Raw genomic sequence first — 18,885 nt, forward strand, 5'->3', positions numbered from 1 at the left:
ACAGAATGCTTTTTTTTCTTTTTTTTAAACCAAGGATGAACTACATCATCCCACATAATCTTCCAAAGTCCATAATTTACCTTAGGGTTGACTGTTGGTGTTTCATCTTCCATGTGTTTGGACAAAGATATAATGACATAATTACAAAAGTATATAAAAGTATACAAAAGTACAATACTCATCATTATAGTATCATACAGAGTGTTTTCACTGTCCTCAAAATCCCCTGTGATCTGCCTATTTATCTTTCCCTACCTCTCCTGGTTGCACCAGCAACCACTGATTTATTTATTATCTCCACAGTTTTGCCTTTTCCAAAATGTCATGCCGTTGGAATCATATAGCCGTCTCACAGTCCTTGGATAGTTTGTTCTGTTTTTTCAGTCTTTGTTCTCCTTGCTTTTCAGTCTTTGAGGATTCTGCTGATGTATCCTCTAACTCAGAGATTGTTTCCTCAGCCATGTCCAGTCTACTAATAAGCCCATCAAAGGCAATCTTCAGTTCAGTCACATTGTTTTTGTTTGTTTGTTTGTTTGTTGATCTCTAGCATCTCTTTTTGCTTCTTTCATTTTTTTTAATATTGATTTTTATTTATTTATTTATTTATTTATTTTGGCTGTGCCAGGTCTGAGTTGCGATCCATGGGATCTTTAGTTGCAGCATGCGGACTCAGTTGTGGCATGCGGACTCTTAGTTGTGGTATGCAAACTCTTAGTTGCAGCATGCACGTGGGATCTAGTTCCCTGACCAGGGATCAAACCCAGGCCCCCTGCATTGGGAACGCAGGGTCCTATCCACTGGACCACCAGGGAAGTCCCTGGTTCTTTCTTAATATTTCCATCTCTCTGCTTACTGTGACCATCGGTTCTTGCATTCTGTCTACTTTATCTACTAGAGCACACAGCACATTAATCACAGTTCTTTTAAACTCCTGGTCTGATAATACTTGCCATGTCTGGTTCTGATGCTTGTTCTGCGTCTTCAAAATGTGTTTTTTGCCTTTTGGTATGCCTTGGAATTTTTTCTTGATAGTCAGACATGGTGTGTTAGATACATAAAAGGAGGTGGTGTAAGTAGGCCTTTAGTAATGTGGTGAGGAGACAGCAAGTGTTCTATAGTCCTATGATTAGATCTCAGTCTTTTAGTGAGCCTATGCCTCTGAACTGTGAATTCCACAAGTGTTTCTCAGTTTTTTATCTCCCCCTTCTGGTGGGACAGGATGGCTAGAGTGGGTGGAGTTGGGTATTTCCCTTCCCCGGGTCAGTAAGGCTCTGATAATACCTAGCAGGTTAGGCTCTAGTTAACTAATTTCCCCTGAGGGCAGGCCTTTTAAGAAGGATGACATGCATTTCAAAATAGTTCCTTTTCCCCTCTCTCTGCCAGAAGCCTAAGGGGATTTTTCTCCCACATTTACTGTGGAAATTCATTGAACTTCTGGAGGTAAATTCCACAGTATTATGGAGGCTCCCCTATGACTGGGTGCCCCTGAAGAGTTGTTGATTTTTCAGTCTCTTCAGCTTTTTTATTTGTTGTTAGGACAGAGTGGTGACTTCCAAGCTCCTTATATGTGGAACAGGAAACCAATTCTATGAATCTTTTTGTGACACCTGCCCCAAACACATCTAAATACATAATATTCAATCATCCATTATTTATCTTATGCATTTTTGTGTGTGTGCCAGGCAGGGTGCTAGGTGCCGGGAACATAAAGAAGGACAAAATGTAGTCCTTGATCTTATGGGGACTAGAGTCCATTCTGGGAATGTCTGTGACATTTACTACCTGTACTACTTTTTCAGCATTTATAAGGTTTGGGCTAGGAACTGTTAACTTATAGTTCTATACTTCTTTGTAAAACACAGTACAACAACTTAATAAGAATTGGCAGTCAATAAAGATGTGCTGACTGAGTGAATACTTATTTTTTTATTATAAAATCTAAATAGTGAAGTAGATAAATTTGTCTCAAAAGATTTTTGTAGGGCTTTCCTCATTCCATCAGCTACCTGCACCGAGTAAGCCTGGGTCTGTTCAGGGTCCCCAACCACAGTGGCTCTCCCAAGGCCCATCTTCTGCCACAATCAATCTAGTTCTAAAATTTAAAACAAAACTTTTTTTTCTATAAAAATACATTTCCCTTGTTTCAAGTTTTCTAAAAACCTGTTCTCTCTAAGTAACAGCTTTGGTAAATAGTGGGCAGTAGCAAAGCAAGGTCCAAGTGTCTGAACTCTGAGGTGAAAGAACTGGGTCAAAATGCTGGCTTAGCTGTGCAGTCCTGAAAAAGTCACTACATTTCATCACCTATAAAAGGAGAATAATAACACCTAGACATAGGGTTGCAATAAGGAGGGAAGATGTAATTAGGCATAAAACCAGCACAATGTCTCGTACTTATCTCAAGAAATGGTATGTATCAGGTATTAGTCCATGCCAACCTAAAAGGTAACTCTAATGATGCCTATAAATACTGTGTTTCTTATTACGAAGAACAGAGTTTCAGTATAACAAAATTTACTGGGAGAAAACCACTTAACCCAGCTTTTCTGCTGAATGACAAAAGTTGTTTGAACATTTACACTACACAGTATCTATATAAATTGATGAAAATGCAAAGTATACCTCACTGTCCAACACGTTCCTACACAAAGTGATATGTGCTATAGCACAGATATGCACTAAGTACTACGGGGAAACAATGGAAAACACTAATTTTGCTTGAATTGGTGGTGGGGGTGGGATGGGGATTCAGATTGAATTTGGGGAACATGTTAAGGTTGAGGGAGTACAGATAACTTGTATTTAGAACAAGTTCTTAGAAGATGTGTGATTTTCCCAAAGGAAAAGTGTGGAAAGGCATTCCAGAGAGGAAGAAAATTGCATACAAAAGCATAGAGACTTTAGTTTATAAAGAGTAACCGCATATAGGGGATCATGTTAATGAAGGGGGTCTCAGGTACTCAAGGCAGGCCAGAAAAGAAGACACTTAAAGCTGTGAGGGTTATGGCTTTGTTCTTCGCACAGCAGAGGCAGCGAATTGGACTACTTACCCATCCATTAGGTTTTTATATATGAGTGTACATATGTAAGTTAAGTTTCTCATGTTTGTACTTTATGTAGCACATTATTTATTATTAGACAAATCATTTCCTGGAACATAACATGAAAGACACCAGAGATTCTATAAGACACTAGGGAGAGGGACTTCAATTAGAAAAGTAAAAAATGTAAAACAGAAAAAAAAAAAATTCTACTCCATGATTTATTTTCCTGACTAAAGAAGTTATCAAGAATAAAAGAATTCACTCTTACTGTTATTCAATTTACTTAGGTTCCACAAATATTTAATAAGTAGCTGCTCTATGACAGACACAGGGTAATGTTTAGAATTCTGCAGTGAACTAGACATGGCCCTTGCCCTCAATGTATTTATTATATAGGAGAATAGATGGAAATTAAACAAATACTTAAATAATTGCCATAATGAAAGTGCTACAAAAAGCACAGGGTGCTATGAATGTAATAATGGGAGAAATTCAGTAAGACATGGGAGTTAGTAAAGCTTCCTTGAAGAAATAATTTTTAAAAAGAGATCTAAAAACTGAACAGAGATTAGCCTGGATAGGAATAAGGGCATGTGTCTATGTGTGCTGGTGGGGAGAAAGTCTGAGCATGAAAGAAAGGACAATAGAGTTAGATCTGAATACAAAAAGGAAGTTGGCAATGATTGAAAGATGGGCATGAGTTTTAATGTCATCAGTGATAGCAGAAGACAAGATTTATTGGCAGAGACCAGAAAATATAGGAACATAAGAATTTTGACCATTGTCCTCAGAGGATAGAAAGTTTTAAGAAAGGAAGTAAAATCATCCAGCATACAGTCCATGTTTGCTTGTACTTTCCACTGTTTTTCTTCCATGAACTCTCCCCAGCGCTTCGTTGACGCCTCATTAATTTCTTTTATGAATGCTTCCCAATGCTTCCATGTGATACCCACCATCTTTTAGATTGTTGAAACAACTCTCACTCATCATGTACAGCCTTTGTACATTTTTAGCTATTGATTTCCTCTTAAAAACAACGAAGTGTTTGACTTGTAATTTCACGTTTCTGAAAATACAAAATCACTACCACCCAAAAGCTGAACCTCTAAAAAAGCTTTGTAAAAATGTATTGTCAAATCTTCAGAGCACAGCCCAATAGTTGCTGCCTAGGGAGTCAAAGGAAGGAAGAAACCCAATAGGTTTAGAAAAAGCTACCTCTTACTAAGGGGCTACAGGTGCTAGGCACCCCAGTTGGCACTTTTATTTTTGGAAACAAATGTGGCACCAAATTGTTTAAGAGGATTCACTTCAACGCTCAATTACATATTTTGATTTCCATGTAGATATTTAATAGTAGTGATTTTGAAGAGCCTTATATTTACTAAAACAAATACTTCAATTTTTTATCACTTTCAATATATATTTTAATATAGTATTTTATAGTTATATGGGTTCAAATTAAGGATCAGAAGAAATAATTACAGTGTTTCTAAATGGAAGAGCTTTCACATTTTATTTTCACACTTTTGAACTTTAAATTATGCTCTATGTGACTGAAGAGGGACCTTTAAAATTGATTTGGTCTTGTGCAAAATTGTTCAAGTTTAAGCCTGTCCTTTTTTGAAAGAAAACAAAGTGTTCCATTATAAGAATCAGAGAAAAATAAAGCTAATGAAAATGTACATAATTATGAATTTTTTTAAAAAAGGTTTTATTTGATTATATTCCAGTGTTTGGAAATTAGAATTAAAAGGTAGCCCACTGCCAAAACGCTCCTAGTTAGTTTTAAAAACTCACATAAATATCATTTGTTCTCTCTCTTTGAACCAAGGTCTTTGCTATTTATAAATAAAAAAGGTGAAGAAATAACCTTTATACACCCAATTCCCCTGAGCAAAGAGTATCTAAGAATCATAGAGTGAGATGGGTTTGTTATTTGCATTTTTCTCTAATTAAGGTTGAGACAAGCCTGTAAATTAATTATACTCACCATTTAAGCCAAATTTAAATACCACAACCCCCAAAAGTATTAAAAAAACCTCTGCATCTGCTCAGCATCTTAATAAATTCATTTTTAATTTAAGTATATTTGCAAGAGTATTTTTTTTTCCTGGAAAATGCATTACAATGTAGGGACTTCTAAAAAAAATCTTTTATTAAGCAGTTTCATTTTTAATAATATTCTCTTAGAAACATTATATAGGGTTAGTATTTTACACTAATTTGACTCAATCCTAGAATATAATGGCTCATTAATATTTATATATGTATATGTATGAATTGTCACTAATTTATATTTATAATATATATGCATATATTTGTATATGTAATAGACTTATAAATTATACTGTTCTATTTCTTATTTCTATTTTTCCTGTACTCCTTCAAATATTCAGTTTCTACTAAATGTACATTTTTTTATAGATACTATGGAATTTATTTTGTTTTTAATATTTTTAAGATATAGAGAAAACTGTCAAATATATATACTATTTAATATTTCACTTAAATGATTAAGAAAAAACGTTTCAAAAATATGCTTATATAACTGCCAAAGCAAGAATATAGACACATTTCATCTTTTGATTTTTCATGTAGAACTGCTGAAAAGCATCAGGATTTTGAATCAGTGTATATTTTCAGATTAAATAGTATTTAACCTCTGAGAAAAAAGATATATTTTTCCAGGCCAAGTGTAAATTGCACAGCTTTTTCAATTGCAATACAAGTTCTATGATTAGATTTAGTACAAAATCAAGTTTCAATTTAACAGCCAGCTGTAAATATATACGTATAAAATTGCATATGTAGTATGTTTAACAGTCCTAGAAATAGCTTTCAGAAACTATCAAAGATTTGAAAATTTCATTTAACCCAGAATGTCTGCTTTGGCCCAACAAACATGTTAAAATACTATTCTCTCAACTTCATTTTTAGTATTCTCTATCTCACCCAGCTAAGATTTCATCAACTAAAGACAGAAAATATGTTGTATTTTACCACAAATGTAGTTTTACACAAAATTCAAACAGAAAGAGAAATTTAAAAGTTATAACACCGTATCTTATTTCACTGCTTGTTTAGCTGACGTGTATTTCTTGAAGGTGCAATTTCTTTGAACCTCATGATAGTTAGTTCTAAGTATTCTGAATGTTGTGCTTCATAGTTTTTTCTTGTCCTCTATCCCAAGTAGGGACACAGAAAAAAAAAAAAAACAATATTTTGTTAAATGAGAAAATGGTTATAGGATACAAATACTTGATATAGGAATCTTACTTATTTGTCCACCATTTAATAGAGTTACAAATATATCACTTATTTATCTTACAAAGCTATTCAGGAAAATTTAAATTCAGGCTTGTTCTCCCTTTCTATATAATCCAATTAAAATATGTGTACAATTGAAATAGATATGCTGATTTAGAAAATGTTGCCCTCATATTTTAGGTAAATGTGAATATAATACATGTGGACCCACCTTTTACTACGCCATAGATGTTTAATTTAAATGGTGTTTTCCTCTCCAATTTTTAATGATTCTAGAATATCACTACTTTTCTCATCCTGATTCCAATCAATCTTTCCAACACAATCTCACACAAGTCATTCTATCTGGTATGTAATGATCTAAAAACAAACATGGATAGGCAGTGATAGCTACTATTTTTTCTTTTTTTTATAGCCACGCCGAGCGGCTTGCCAGATTTAAGTTCCTTGATAGAATCTGTGCCCTCAGCAGTGAAAGCACGGAGTCCTAACCACTGGACCACCAGGGAATTCCCGATAGCTACTATCTAAGTAAACTATTCAATAAATCATTTTCTAACCCAAAGAAATAAAGTATTTTGTAAATTATCTATTTTAAGAATGAATTTTTCAGTGTAGGGTTTTGCTAAATCATACTACACAGCAGAAAGTTTAGCGCAGGCAGAGTTCAATGTGAGTAAGTAGGATATTGAAACAACACAAAACAAATACAAACCTCCACCATACACTGTTGGATTTAATGTTAGTCATCTGCTTTGAACTGCCAGAGGAGAATAAAAGGTAGGCGCTGAAGTGAGAAGTGGGCTGAAATGTAAATATTTCAGAATTTCATATTGAGCATGACTAGTTGTTCATTCTTACTGGAAACAGCTATGAAATAGGCAAAAGCAGGGTTGCTTGTTGCAACCTGAAACTCATTATTGCCAAGCATCATCCTAGATTTACTGTAACAAAACCATGTTGATGAAGCCAAGGTCTTAGGTTCCATGAGCCAGTCTGCATCTTGCAGTCTCTTATTTGCAGATTTATCTGCCTTTCTGCAAATATTTGTCCTTAGAAGAGTAACTATGCGTAAGTATGAAAATGAAGTAATGTATAATAGGTCCATTACCAGCACGGGGAAAATGATGCAAATTTCATGTCCTATGGAGAGTGGTTGAAAAAGCAACATCCTCATACATGAAAAAAAAAAAAAAAAAAAATATATATATATATATATATTATAAAATAAAAGAGGATGATAGGTCCATAGCATTATAAAATATTATTAACTAAAAGACAAAGATAATATTTGAATTTAAGAATAGGACTTTTCTTTAGTAAAGAAAAAATGAACTATTTATATGATTTCTATAAAGAAATAACACAAGCTTTATTTTTCAAAAATAGGCAGTGTTAGATGGCACTGTTTCTTATATACTCAAAAAACTCCCTATAGCTCTGTCAAATATACAATAAAAGAAGAATTTTGGGGCTTCCCTGGTGGCGCAGTGGTTGAGAATCTGCCTGCCAATGCAGGGGACACGGGTTCGAGCCCTGGTCTGGGAAGAGCCCACATGCCGCGGAGCAACTGGGCCCGTGAGCCACAGTTACTGAGCCTGCGCGTCTGGAGCCTGTGCTCCGCAACAAGAGAGGCCGCGATAATGAGAGGCTCGCGCACCGCGATGAAGAGTGGCCCCCGCTTGCCGCAAGTAGAGAAAGCCCTCGCACAGAAACGAAGACCCAACACAGCCATAAATTAAAAAAAAAAAAAGAAGACTTTTTTTTTTCAAAATTTGTTGCATTCCCATTGCAACAAACATGTGTTATTCATTACCTGAGAGTAGACACTTTTAAAAGCTTTTTGCTTTAAAAAACTATACTTTCTGACTCTTTCAAAGTCATTGTCTTTTGCTACCAATAACAGAATATTAATGCTGCTCTTTGAAAAGATATCTTAATGTATCAATTTATTTTATTTATTTTTCAGTAATAAAAGACATGTTTAATCATTAAGATTTAAGGTTTCTAGACTGGAGCACGCAGAAGTCCAATGAATTACTGGCATTGTAGTATTCCAGGTCAATGGATCAACTGCTAAATAAATGTATCTCTTCATCTCTTCTTAACATACACTTTTTCCAAAACATTTGCAAACAACTAAATTCAAGCCACAGATTAAAAGTGATTACCTATTATAACAATGGTTGAAGATAGGTATTAACATTCCTTATATATACTCTACATTATACATCACACTGCCTTACACTTATTTTGCACTTAAAAATTATTTGCTTAAAGTGAATATATAAAACAGAGAAAATAAATTTAAAGTACAAAAGCTAGCAAGCAGGTCAGGCACCTTGTTAGAAGCTCTGAGTTACTGAATGCCAGCAGTAGCAAGGAAGACCAATGGGATGACAAAGGAGAGAAACCCTCAAGAATTTTAATGAGGGTAAAAGGTCTAATGGTTCATTCCCATTACTTGCTATATTTCATCTTGTTTTAGAGAGTTCACAAAGTGTAAGACAATAGCGCAAAATCTGTGATTTTTATGCCTTGCTGTTTTCTATTATAAGTCTTAACCTTGTGATGGTGATAAAGTACATAGTAAGTAAGTTTTAGGGCCTTTTTCTAGCCAACTATACAGTGTCTCAGGGGTCTAAATTTAAGTACTATCAACTAGATTTTTTTTTTCCCAAAAAGAAATATAAAAACCTGAGGTTACAACAAAGCTGGGTTAAAAGGTGTATACAGAGATAAGCATCAAATTTGATATAATAAAACCATCTTGAAAGAATGCATTTCAAAGTATTTTAATAACATATATCTAACAAAGATTAAGAAAGTATCTACAAAACATTACAGGGTTGTTGTGTTTTTTTGATTATATATAAGCACATCTTCAATCCAATTTCAAAGGCCCACTTCTGCTGTGTTCTTGAGATCTTGGGAGATATACTAGATAAGATATTTTAGTATCAGTGAAAGAAAACAAACCTATCTAGTTTAAGGAAAAAGAGGGAAATCACTTCAAGGCTACTATCAAGTTCCAAGAGTATGCTATTGACCCAATGGCTGGAATGCAACCAATCTTCAGAAGCAGACTGGAACCTGGAAATGAATGGCTCCCTCATTATTAATTTGGGGTGAACGATCTCTTGCTCTGGTCTCTATGTCAGTTCCAGTGTGTTGTCTCCATTCTGCTGTTTTCACAGCTCTCTCTGACACTCAAACAATGAGGAAAAAACAGCTGTGTTCTGGTACCCAAGTGCTCAAGAAGCTAACTAATATAGAAACTGAATGGTCTTAGTCAAAATTCCAAATCCTCATGGGAATGGATTCTGATTGACCCAGCCTGTGTCTTATGCCCACACATCCGACCTGTGGAGCTGTCACACTGAAATAACATGAGGAGGGTCCCACATATTTATCTAGAGAACATACCACATATAAAATAGTGATTTATAATTATTATTAAATATTAAGAATAACACATTTGTCCATTAAACAAAGACTTAATGAAAACCTACTATATTTTAGGCACCGTTCTAGACACTGACTATTCAGATAGTAAAAGAGGTAAACAGAGTATATGGTTAACCTGCTCTCGTGAATCACAGAAACTCGAGTGGTTTCTTACAAAACGAACAACAAAAAAACACTATGATCTTGCTAATAGAGACGAAAATAAGGATGGAAAATTATTTAAAACAAAAATACTTTCTTAATTTCTTAAAGACAGAAATAAATTCCAAAACAAAATTTAAAATCCCTATCTATGATGTCTTTCTAAACACCTTATAGTTATGGGTCATTCTTAAAGGAAGGGAAATTGCACATCTCTGTAAAAAGCGGCTCAATGAATTACAGTTCTATAAATATATGTGAGGGCTATGTAATCCATAGGATAAGTTAATGAAAGTTTACTATTCACTCATACAATTCAAAATTTATCATAAATGATAGCATAATGTAACATAACTAGATTTCCTTTATACAGGCTCTATTTATTGCAATGTGTCAATATCGAACAGATTATGTACTTTGGAAGGAAGCTACTAAAAACACAAATGAACCATAATGTAGTTATCAGAAGGAATTAAATTTTATATTAAATGGAGAGCTTTTAGCATATTCTAAGGTATAGTTACAAACAATGGCTCATCCAGTGCAGTAGAATGAAGATTTCAGCTAATAGTCTTAAATTTCAGGGACTCACCAAAAAACAGAGAATGGGAATCCAGAGAGTTCTGTCCTAGGACCACTTCTTGGACTAACACTTGTCAATCTCCCTTGACTATTTCATCTTATCCCCAAATGCTAATTTATCATTTGGGTGCTGATGTTTCCTAGATATTTATCTATAGTATAAGGGTCTCTATCTCTCAAATTTAATATTTTATTCCATCCTCCAATTTATCTTCATCCACACTATACTATAACTTCCATGAGAGGAAGAAACCTGTTTTATTCATTTGAACGCATGTGTCCAGTATCTAAAGCAATAACACTAGGTACACATTTATTAACTCTGACTTAGGGCCTTCTTTCTAAGCCTTAACTTATATTACTCCCATTGGAATGCCCTTCCACCCACCCACTTTGTGAGCCTCTATTCATTTTCTCATGACTCAGTCTAAGCATGTTTCTGATGAAATCTTTCCTGAATCCTTCAGAATTACCCATTCCTTTCTTTGCCCAGCACCCACACTTACCATTAACACAACACCATGCCTTCATTCTGATTCTGGCTTCCTATTTCAGTCTTGGCAACTAAAAAATTTTGTATGTGAATATATATGTATATATGCACACACACTCATACATACAGTAATTATTTATTACACATCTGTAACCCTCTACAAGACCGCAAGATTGTTGAAACCAAGAACAATAGATTACTTGCTATTGTATCCTTGGGCTAAGACCATTTGCTGAGTAAATGAATATATGTCACTATTAGAAATGATTATTTTCCAAAGGAACAAAGTATAAGATGTTATTAGTAAGTCAAAAACAAAAAGAAAATCTATTATAGTTATCATTAAACAAACATTAAAATTGAGATATGTGCATGAGTTAGTACAAAGTTTATATGAATTTTTAGAGATGCTTCTTAGGAGCCAATAATTACTTTTTTAAAGAAATAACTTATTTCTTGCTCCAAGTATAAATCTTGGTCCTCCTTATTTTATTCTTTCCCAAATCTGTTCGTTCTATTAACTTAGTTCTTTTTTACTTCAGAATAGTTCCTAAAAATGTAGAATATCCAACAGTATAGACCATGATGCCCAAAGATTTATATGCTACTTTCATATTTCTAAGATTAAAATTGACTAAAGTCAATTTTTGATCATACTGTTACCTTATAAGAGATTAAGAATGATAAAATAATAAAATATGTAATAATCAAGACAATTTTATGTTATTTATTTTAAAGACTGTCATAGTACTCATGCTATTTTTTGTTAAGCCAGTGAAATCTAGAGCAAACAAAGCAAGGAAAGAATAAGAAGAAAAACTAACATCTTAGATTGCCTTTTTAAATTTTCTCATATTATTCCGTTCTAACAGACCATTTAACCTACTTCCCCTGTTTTAGAATTCAGCTTTTCCTTTTCCTTTTCTACAACATCATTGAGTTTCTTGGCATTTCTAACTAAATCTACAAATCAGCTCATATACCATCAAGTTTTTATTTTGATTTTGAAGAATAAATTCTATCTGAAAATAATCAAGACACGTTAGAATCTTGCAAGCAAATTTTAATAACTAATACTCAGATGCACTGCTATGAAGAGGTTGTTCTAGGATAGCTTGTATGTGTTCATTTCTTGAAACGGTAGTCCAAAATAGAAAAAAAAAAAAAGTGCTAAGTTCTTTTTAGGTCTTCTCACTCAAGGCTTCAGATAAATTTTTACTATCTACTCTTGATAAACAAAGATGTCATAATTAAACACCATAGTTAATACAAGCTACATAACTTGTAGAATTAGAGTTCTATCAGCCAAACAATACTATATGGAAACACCTTGATACGGAAATTCCCTATGTCAATACTAGTATGACAGTCATTTTAAAAGCAGATATCATGTCTCATAGTGTTATTTAAGTTTTGAGGTGGTACATTTTCTGAGGTTGTTATCACTTCTAGACATTTTTATTACATTCAAAGTATTTCAAAATGACTGTTTTTTACTTCTTATCTAAGTATGGAATGATTAAAATTATCATAGTTCTCTAATTTACTATCTACTAAATAGTTTACTGTTATCAGTATTCAAAACATTATTTATGTCTTTATTTATATAAGACAGTGCTCCTGAGAAGTGTGTAAATAAGACTGAAAATAAGATTGCATATATTCTAGGGATGCTATTATTTAAAATAATCTTATTAATTCTTTTATGAAGAATAAATTATTAGTTATACAAAACACTGCATCCTCATCTCACTTCGTCAAAGTCTCTTTGAAGTTCGGATTTTCCTATACCTGTTCCGGATGAAGCAAAACTTAAGAAACTGTAGGCATTAAGTACTAATAACAGGTTTAACAGAATAAGGATAAATGAGAGCCCCAAAAACAAGTCTGTAAAAGGACTCGTCTCTGGGTAACTTCATATATGCACGTGTGCATTTGTGTGCATGCATATATCAACTTATATTAGTACTTGTGATTTCCTACGACTCTAAATAATTTGTTGGTTTTCAAAAACAGATGTCATTTTCCTTCTAAAGTTAACAGTATTACTCTCATTATGGTAATATGAAATAGTTTAAAATTTCCAAAGTGACAGAATGGGGCAGAGAAGGAGATTACTAGCTAAAGTTACCAACTCTTATCTGATTGGCCCTCTGATGCTCCTAGCCCACAGCCTAAAGTTTTCCTCTTGCCTGCCATTCAGAAAAAGACACACTTGCTAGAAGTCATGTCCCACACCCTGACAGAATCTTCTATCAATCTTAGGGCAACAGTAACTGTTCTAAACTAGGGTGTCAATCATGATGCCATTGGTACTCTTTTTCTTTTCCTGGGTGTGCCTTGGCATCTCTTCTCTTCTACATGTCTACCGTCATGAACACTGCCAGGCAGGGCAGACGAACATAAACATCAGGTACAAGAAGCTGGTCTGTCTTTATGCATTGTGACACCACTGTGCATTTACAAAGAAAGAGGACAAAGAGACAGCCTTACCCGCAGAAAAGAGAGGTCCCGGTTGTGCTCGATGCTGGTTATCTCCAGGTTGCCCATGACTACCTCACAGTTCTCATAATATTTGCGCAAGGCTCGGTACTGCTGTTCCAGGTCAGAGAGAGAGCTCAACTTATTCTCTGTTCCTGCGCACACTGCCAAGACAAGAAGAAACATGGGAAGTTATGTAAACTTTATATGACATGCACCATGACAATATTTCCCTCAACTCTCTTCCACAACAATCTACTCCAATTCCCTGAATTAAAATATTTTGAATGTTATTAAGACCCATAACCCAAACACTGATAAATATCTTCACTTTTATTTTTTCCAGCTTTACTGAATTATAATTGACATATAACATTACGTAAGTTTAAGGTGTACGCATGCGGTTTTGATACACTTATATATTGCAAAATGATTACCACCATAGCATTAGCGAACATCACCATCATGTCACCTGATTACCATTGTTGTGTATGTGTGTGTGTGTGGTAAGAACATTTAAGATTTACTCTCCCAGCAACTTTCAAGTATATAATACAGTACTGTTAACTGTAATCACCGTGTTACACATTAGACCCCCAAACTTATTCATCTTATAACTGGAAGTTAGTACTTTTTGACAAAAATCTCCTCATTTCCTCATCCCCAAGTCCCTGGTAACCACCATTCTTCTCTTTGTTTCTATGAGTTCAGCTTCTTTAGATTCCACATATAAGTGACATCATACATTTACATTCATAAAATGTATGTACTAACCACAGAGAGTAAGAAAGCATGGGTTCCACAGAAACATATAGCAAGGAGATAAACTTAAAATAATCACATTTTCTGTGGGCATATAAAGCATGTAAATACATTTAATTTCACTCAAACAAGATTTTCTTTCAAATTTATAATTTACTCTATTTTCTACCTACGGAAGTAAATCAAAATCGAAAGATGATAAAAGTAACAATTTTATTTAAAAAATATGTTTGTATTGCAAAGTAATCTGATCTTAGTCAGTAAATTTTCTACAGAATTAAAACTTACGCTTTAAGCCCTCAAAAATGCTACCTTTTAAAATACAAATATTAAACAACTTAGATTGAAACATTTATAAACATACACTACAAACAGAATATGTACTGAATTATAAATTTTTATCAATATCAACTGGGTCATTGTGTATTCATTAGTGTTCTGAGGTAAAATAGATTGTTAATAAATGTTCTCAATCTGCCATCTTTGGGGGGTGGATTTTGAATGTTTATATATAAGCTCATGAGTATACACACATCTGTGTTTTTTAGGTTGTGTGTGTATGTATCTTTCCTGTCTTCCAGAAGTCAGAGTTTTAGTTATTACTTCTCATGGTTTGCATAGCTACCTGAACAATTTAATGCACCAACTCTACCATTTAATGCACCAATTCTAATCTTCAATAGACTGAAAAAACTCTATTATGAATCTTGTAATAAGTGTGTAAAGTTAAAAAAATGAATTGTGAATGAAACATCTTTGAGTACGTTACATGGTATACACCAAACTTAAGACAAGATATATGCAGTAAACACTGAAGACACTAGAAAAAGAGCTTAGTAATGATGTCAAATATACATTTGTGTGTCATCTCCACAGGAATGACAAAGAATACATGAGGCTTGATGTGGTGCTCAAGGGGATAAGTTTCAATACAGAAAGGAAAAAAAAATCTAGATTGGTATATTCTAAATAATTAGGGCCACCATATAGCCTGTTTTTGCCTACTGACACATCAAAAATAACAAAAATCTGGATCTAAAAGTCTTCAAGAATAACATAGACCTCTAACCATAGTGGAAGTTCATTATAAAAACAAAAATAAAACACAAACTCTTCTTGTCTGGATTTCTAAACCACATCAAACAGAATATTTTCTAGAAATACTCTTTTATAAGTGGAATTGTGTCCCTCTAAGAGATATATTGAAGTCCTAACCCCTGGCACCTGTGAATGTGACCTTGTTTGGAAATATGGTTTATGAAATTAAGGTAGGATGAGTACGTTAGAATAGGCTCTAACCCAACATATTCAATGTCCCTCTAAGAGGAAAACACCCTGTGAACATCAAGACGCACAGGGGGAAAGCCATGTGACCACAGAGGTAAAGATGGGAGTGATGCAGCTACAAACCAAGGGATGCCAGCAATTGATGCCCAACACCAGAAGCTAGGAAGAGGCAAGGAAAGATTCTACCGTGAGTCTCAGAGGGAGCTTGACCTTACTGACACCTTGATACTAGACTTTTAGCCTCCAGAACTGTGAAAGAATAAATTATTATTGTTTTAAGCCACCTAGACCGTGGTACTTTGTTAAAGATGCCCTAGGATATACAATCTTCAGACTATTTCTACCTGAAATCTCACATTTAAAGAAACATTAAAAATCACTTCCACACTCCAGGGTTCGATTAGTTTATCACCTTGAAGTTACTCTCCCCATTCTCCCTTCTGAATGTCAGAGTCCTCATACACCATGCTGGAACTCATTTGTTGCCCTTGAGAATGTACTTTTTGTAGTGATAAGGATGGATACAAAGACTTCTAGAATCCTCAATATCCATTCTCTTCTTCCTTCACAGTAACAGACTGCACAATTTTAGCTGGGCTTGTGGCCACCCCAAATAAAGATTACATTTCTCTGCTCCTCTTGGAGGTAAACTTTGCAAGGGACTAAGTTCTAACATGTTGTATGACACTTTCCCAGAACTTTATTTAAAGCATGGTTGGAGCCTAACTTTGACTCCTTTTTTCCCCACACCTTCCTCCAATCTGCCGCCTGGAATGGAGATGTGATGGTTAAAACTTGAACCGCCATCTTGGAGCATAAGAATGAGACACACTCTAGAGACCGGCTGAGAAATGAGCTAAAGGAACCAGGATTTTCAAACAAACCTGTTTACATGTTTATTAATCATGTTTATTATCATTAACATCAAGATAATAGTGAATTTTGGTCCTGGCTGCTAAAATATACGTAGGAAGGATTAAACTCAAATTAAGTTATATGCTTCTGACCTTAAGTAATTTTAACTATTCTGTCTTGTTGTTTAACTGAATTTATTCCAATCGTAATAAAACTACCAAATCATTCTTGATCATCTGAAAATTTTACTGGTTCTGTGGAAGTTTCCCTTATTACTAAAGCTAACAAACATTATGAAAAAAATAAACTTCTATTGATAAGTACAGTAATACTCAACATAAGCAGGAGAACAAGAAGCAATTGATTCCGGTATATGATCCTTCTCCATCAAGATCAAAGTCCCACTTTTTTTTTAAAATAAACTGTAGAGACTCTAAAAAACACTCCTGATCCACAATCTGTATTTTTATTGCTCACAGCAGCTTTATAACTTGTAAAATGTCTGCTGAGAAAAGGTACTATTATATGGGTTTATGAAATATAGGTTTCAATTATTTTAAATTCCAAGGAGGACAAGCTTATATTTTAATGCAACTACTGATGGGGGTAATTAAGCATCGACTAAGAAGCTTGCTCACCATTTCTAAAATGTATATAATGCCACCTTGCAATTTATGTATCATTTATGTTGTACAAGTTTCTTTCAGTCGGAAATAAAACCCACACTTTAATATCAATATATAAAAATCAATATGTAAACATCTAAATGAAAAGATTTCTAAAATATTTAGTGTATTCTGACCTTTTCTATAAAAGCTTAAACAAATTTTGGGAGAAAATCTATCAATATAACTGTAATGCCTATGCATTTTTTCATGCTTCTCATTCTGCATATATGAAAATATATAATATTAAATTGTTATTATTAATTATTATTACAATAATCTGTTATATAAGAGACCTACAAAGGCTATAAACTCTTTGAGGACAGATGCAATATATTAATCATCATTTTGTATCTGCTGAGCTGTATAGCATAGTGCTTTGCAAGAAAGTTTTTTTTTTTTACATTTATAAATATCTTTTATTGCATGCATTTAGTTTCACATTTTTTGGGTAATTCAATTTTTCTGTGGAAAGCTTAAAGGAAATTTGAACAAAGTGAATAATTTAACTTTTACCAATAGGTGACTGCCCATTTCACAGAGGACTTCTCACTGAATTCTGCAATTTCTCAACTGATGGGACTCAGCAGTGCTCTCTCGGTAAGTGGCCCATCTGTGCTCATTTGCTGGTAGCCAAGGAGGGGGCGTGGTTTCCAGTCACGTGGTGAGGTGGCCTGCAGCTCCTTGAGGGCAGAGACCATGCCTTTCTCTCTAAAGTCTGGTGTATAGTAGGTGCCCCATAAAGTGAATGGGTATGACTGAGTTAACTGATTAGCCACGCCTCTGGAAGACACTGAGTGTTTGCAGGAACTGGCAAAGAATGGGGACCTCTGAGATCCCAGACAGGGGTAAGAGGACGCCTGTCCGGGAGGTTCCACATTGCAGAACCTTTGAGCAAGTATCTGCATTTCCCACTGGTTCTGCGCACACAGGAACTTAGCTGAGTTGTTAAGAATTAGGACTGACCCGGATTCTAATCTGGTCTCCATCTTTTGGGTAACCGTGTACCCAGGGACAGATGACTCTCCCTCTCTAACCCTTAGCTACTTCATCTTTCAAATGGGGTAACAATACTGCCCTCAAAGGGTAGTAATAACCAAATGAGTTATTTAATAATGTTAATTGCCATAAAAACAATTATAACTTGTATTCAGAAAATAACCCTCAATTCAGAAAAGTTCCCATGTTCAATAAATGATCAGCTGTATTTTTATATACCATATGAAAACAGAAAATTGGAATAAGTATATTTAAAAATACCTTTCAGTAACAACAAAAAATCATACAGTAAACAAATTCTAAATAATCAGAATACTCTATTCTCCAAACATTCTGATTTTTGGAGTTTTTACTATACATGGTTCCAGTTAGGAAATATTTTTGTCTCAGTGAGACTTTCCTTTATATTTATGTTTGAGTCAAGCTATCTATAATGAGTATAATATTCCTCATAACTTTCATCTTGAAAGACGGGCTTGATTTTAAAAGAACTAGTTTGGATAGATGCATAAAAATCATTTGTATTTCTCTTCATGAAGCCTTCACTGAATGCCTCGCAACTTCCATTTGTCAATCGATTTTACAATCAGGCAATGTATACAAGACAATGCTTAAACCATCAAGTTTCATTGATTTCACAAAGCTGTTTATCAGACAGAATTGAAAAATCTTTTTCACCAGCCAAAACAAGTTTAACAAAATTCAGCCCCCTTTGCCAACACTATTATAAAGTCCTTAAACTATAAGCTTACAATAATCAAGCTTCAGAAATCCCGAATTTACATGTACTCCCTAGAGTTTTCATTTCAACTGTAACTCCAGGAGTAAAGCTATATGTGAGGCC

The 18,885-nt window shown here is 34.2% G+C and overlaps 1 protein-coding gene across 4 annotated transcripts in view; it reads right to left on the reverse strand.

Annotated features, from left to right (window-relative positions):
* Positions 1-18,885, reverse strand: part of ERBB4 (erb-b2 receptor tyrosine kinase 4) — a 1,123,927-nt gene that overhangs the window by 676,651 nt on the left and 428,391 nt on the right. For all 4 annotated transcript variants that reach the window (XM_036858278.1, XM_036858280.1, XM_036858279.1 and 1 more), the window contains exon 2: positions 13,486-13,637. In XM_036858278.1, coding sequence (XP_036714173.1) covers positions 13,486-13,637 — 152 coding nt within the window. The remainder of the gene's footprint in view (positions 1-13,485; positions 13,638-18,885) is intronic.

The sequence above is a fragment of the Balaenoptera musculus genome, chromosome 7 (genome assembly GCF_009873245.2).
Source record: "Balaenoptera musculus isolate JJ_BM4_2016_0621 chromosome 7, mBalMus1.pri.v3, whole genome shotgun sequence".
In the NCBI taxonomy this organism is placed as follows: Eukaryota; Metazoa; Chordata; class Mammalia; order Artiodactyla; family Balaenopteridae; genus Balaenoptera; species Balaenoptera musculus.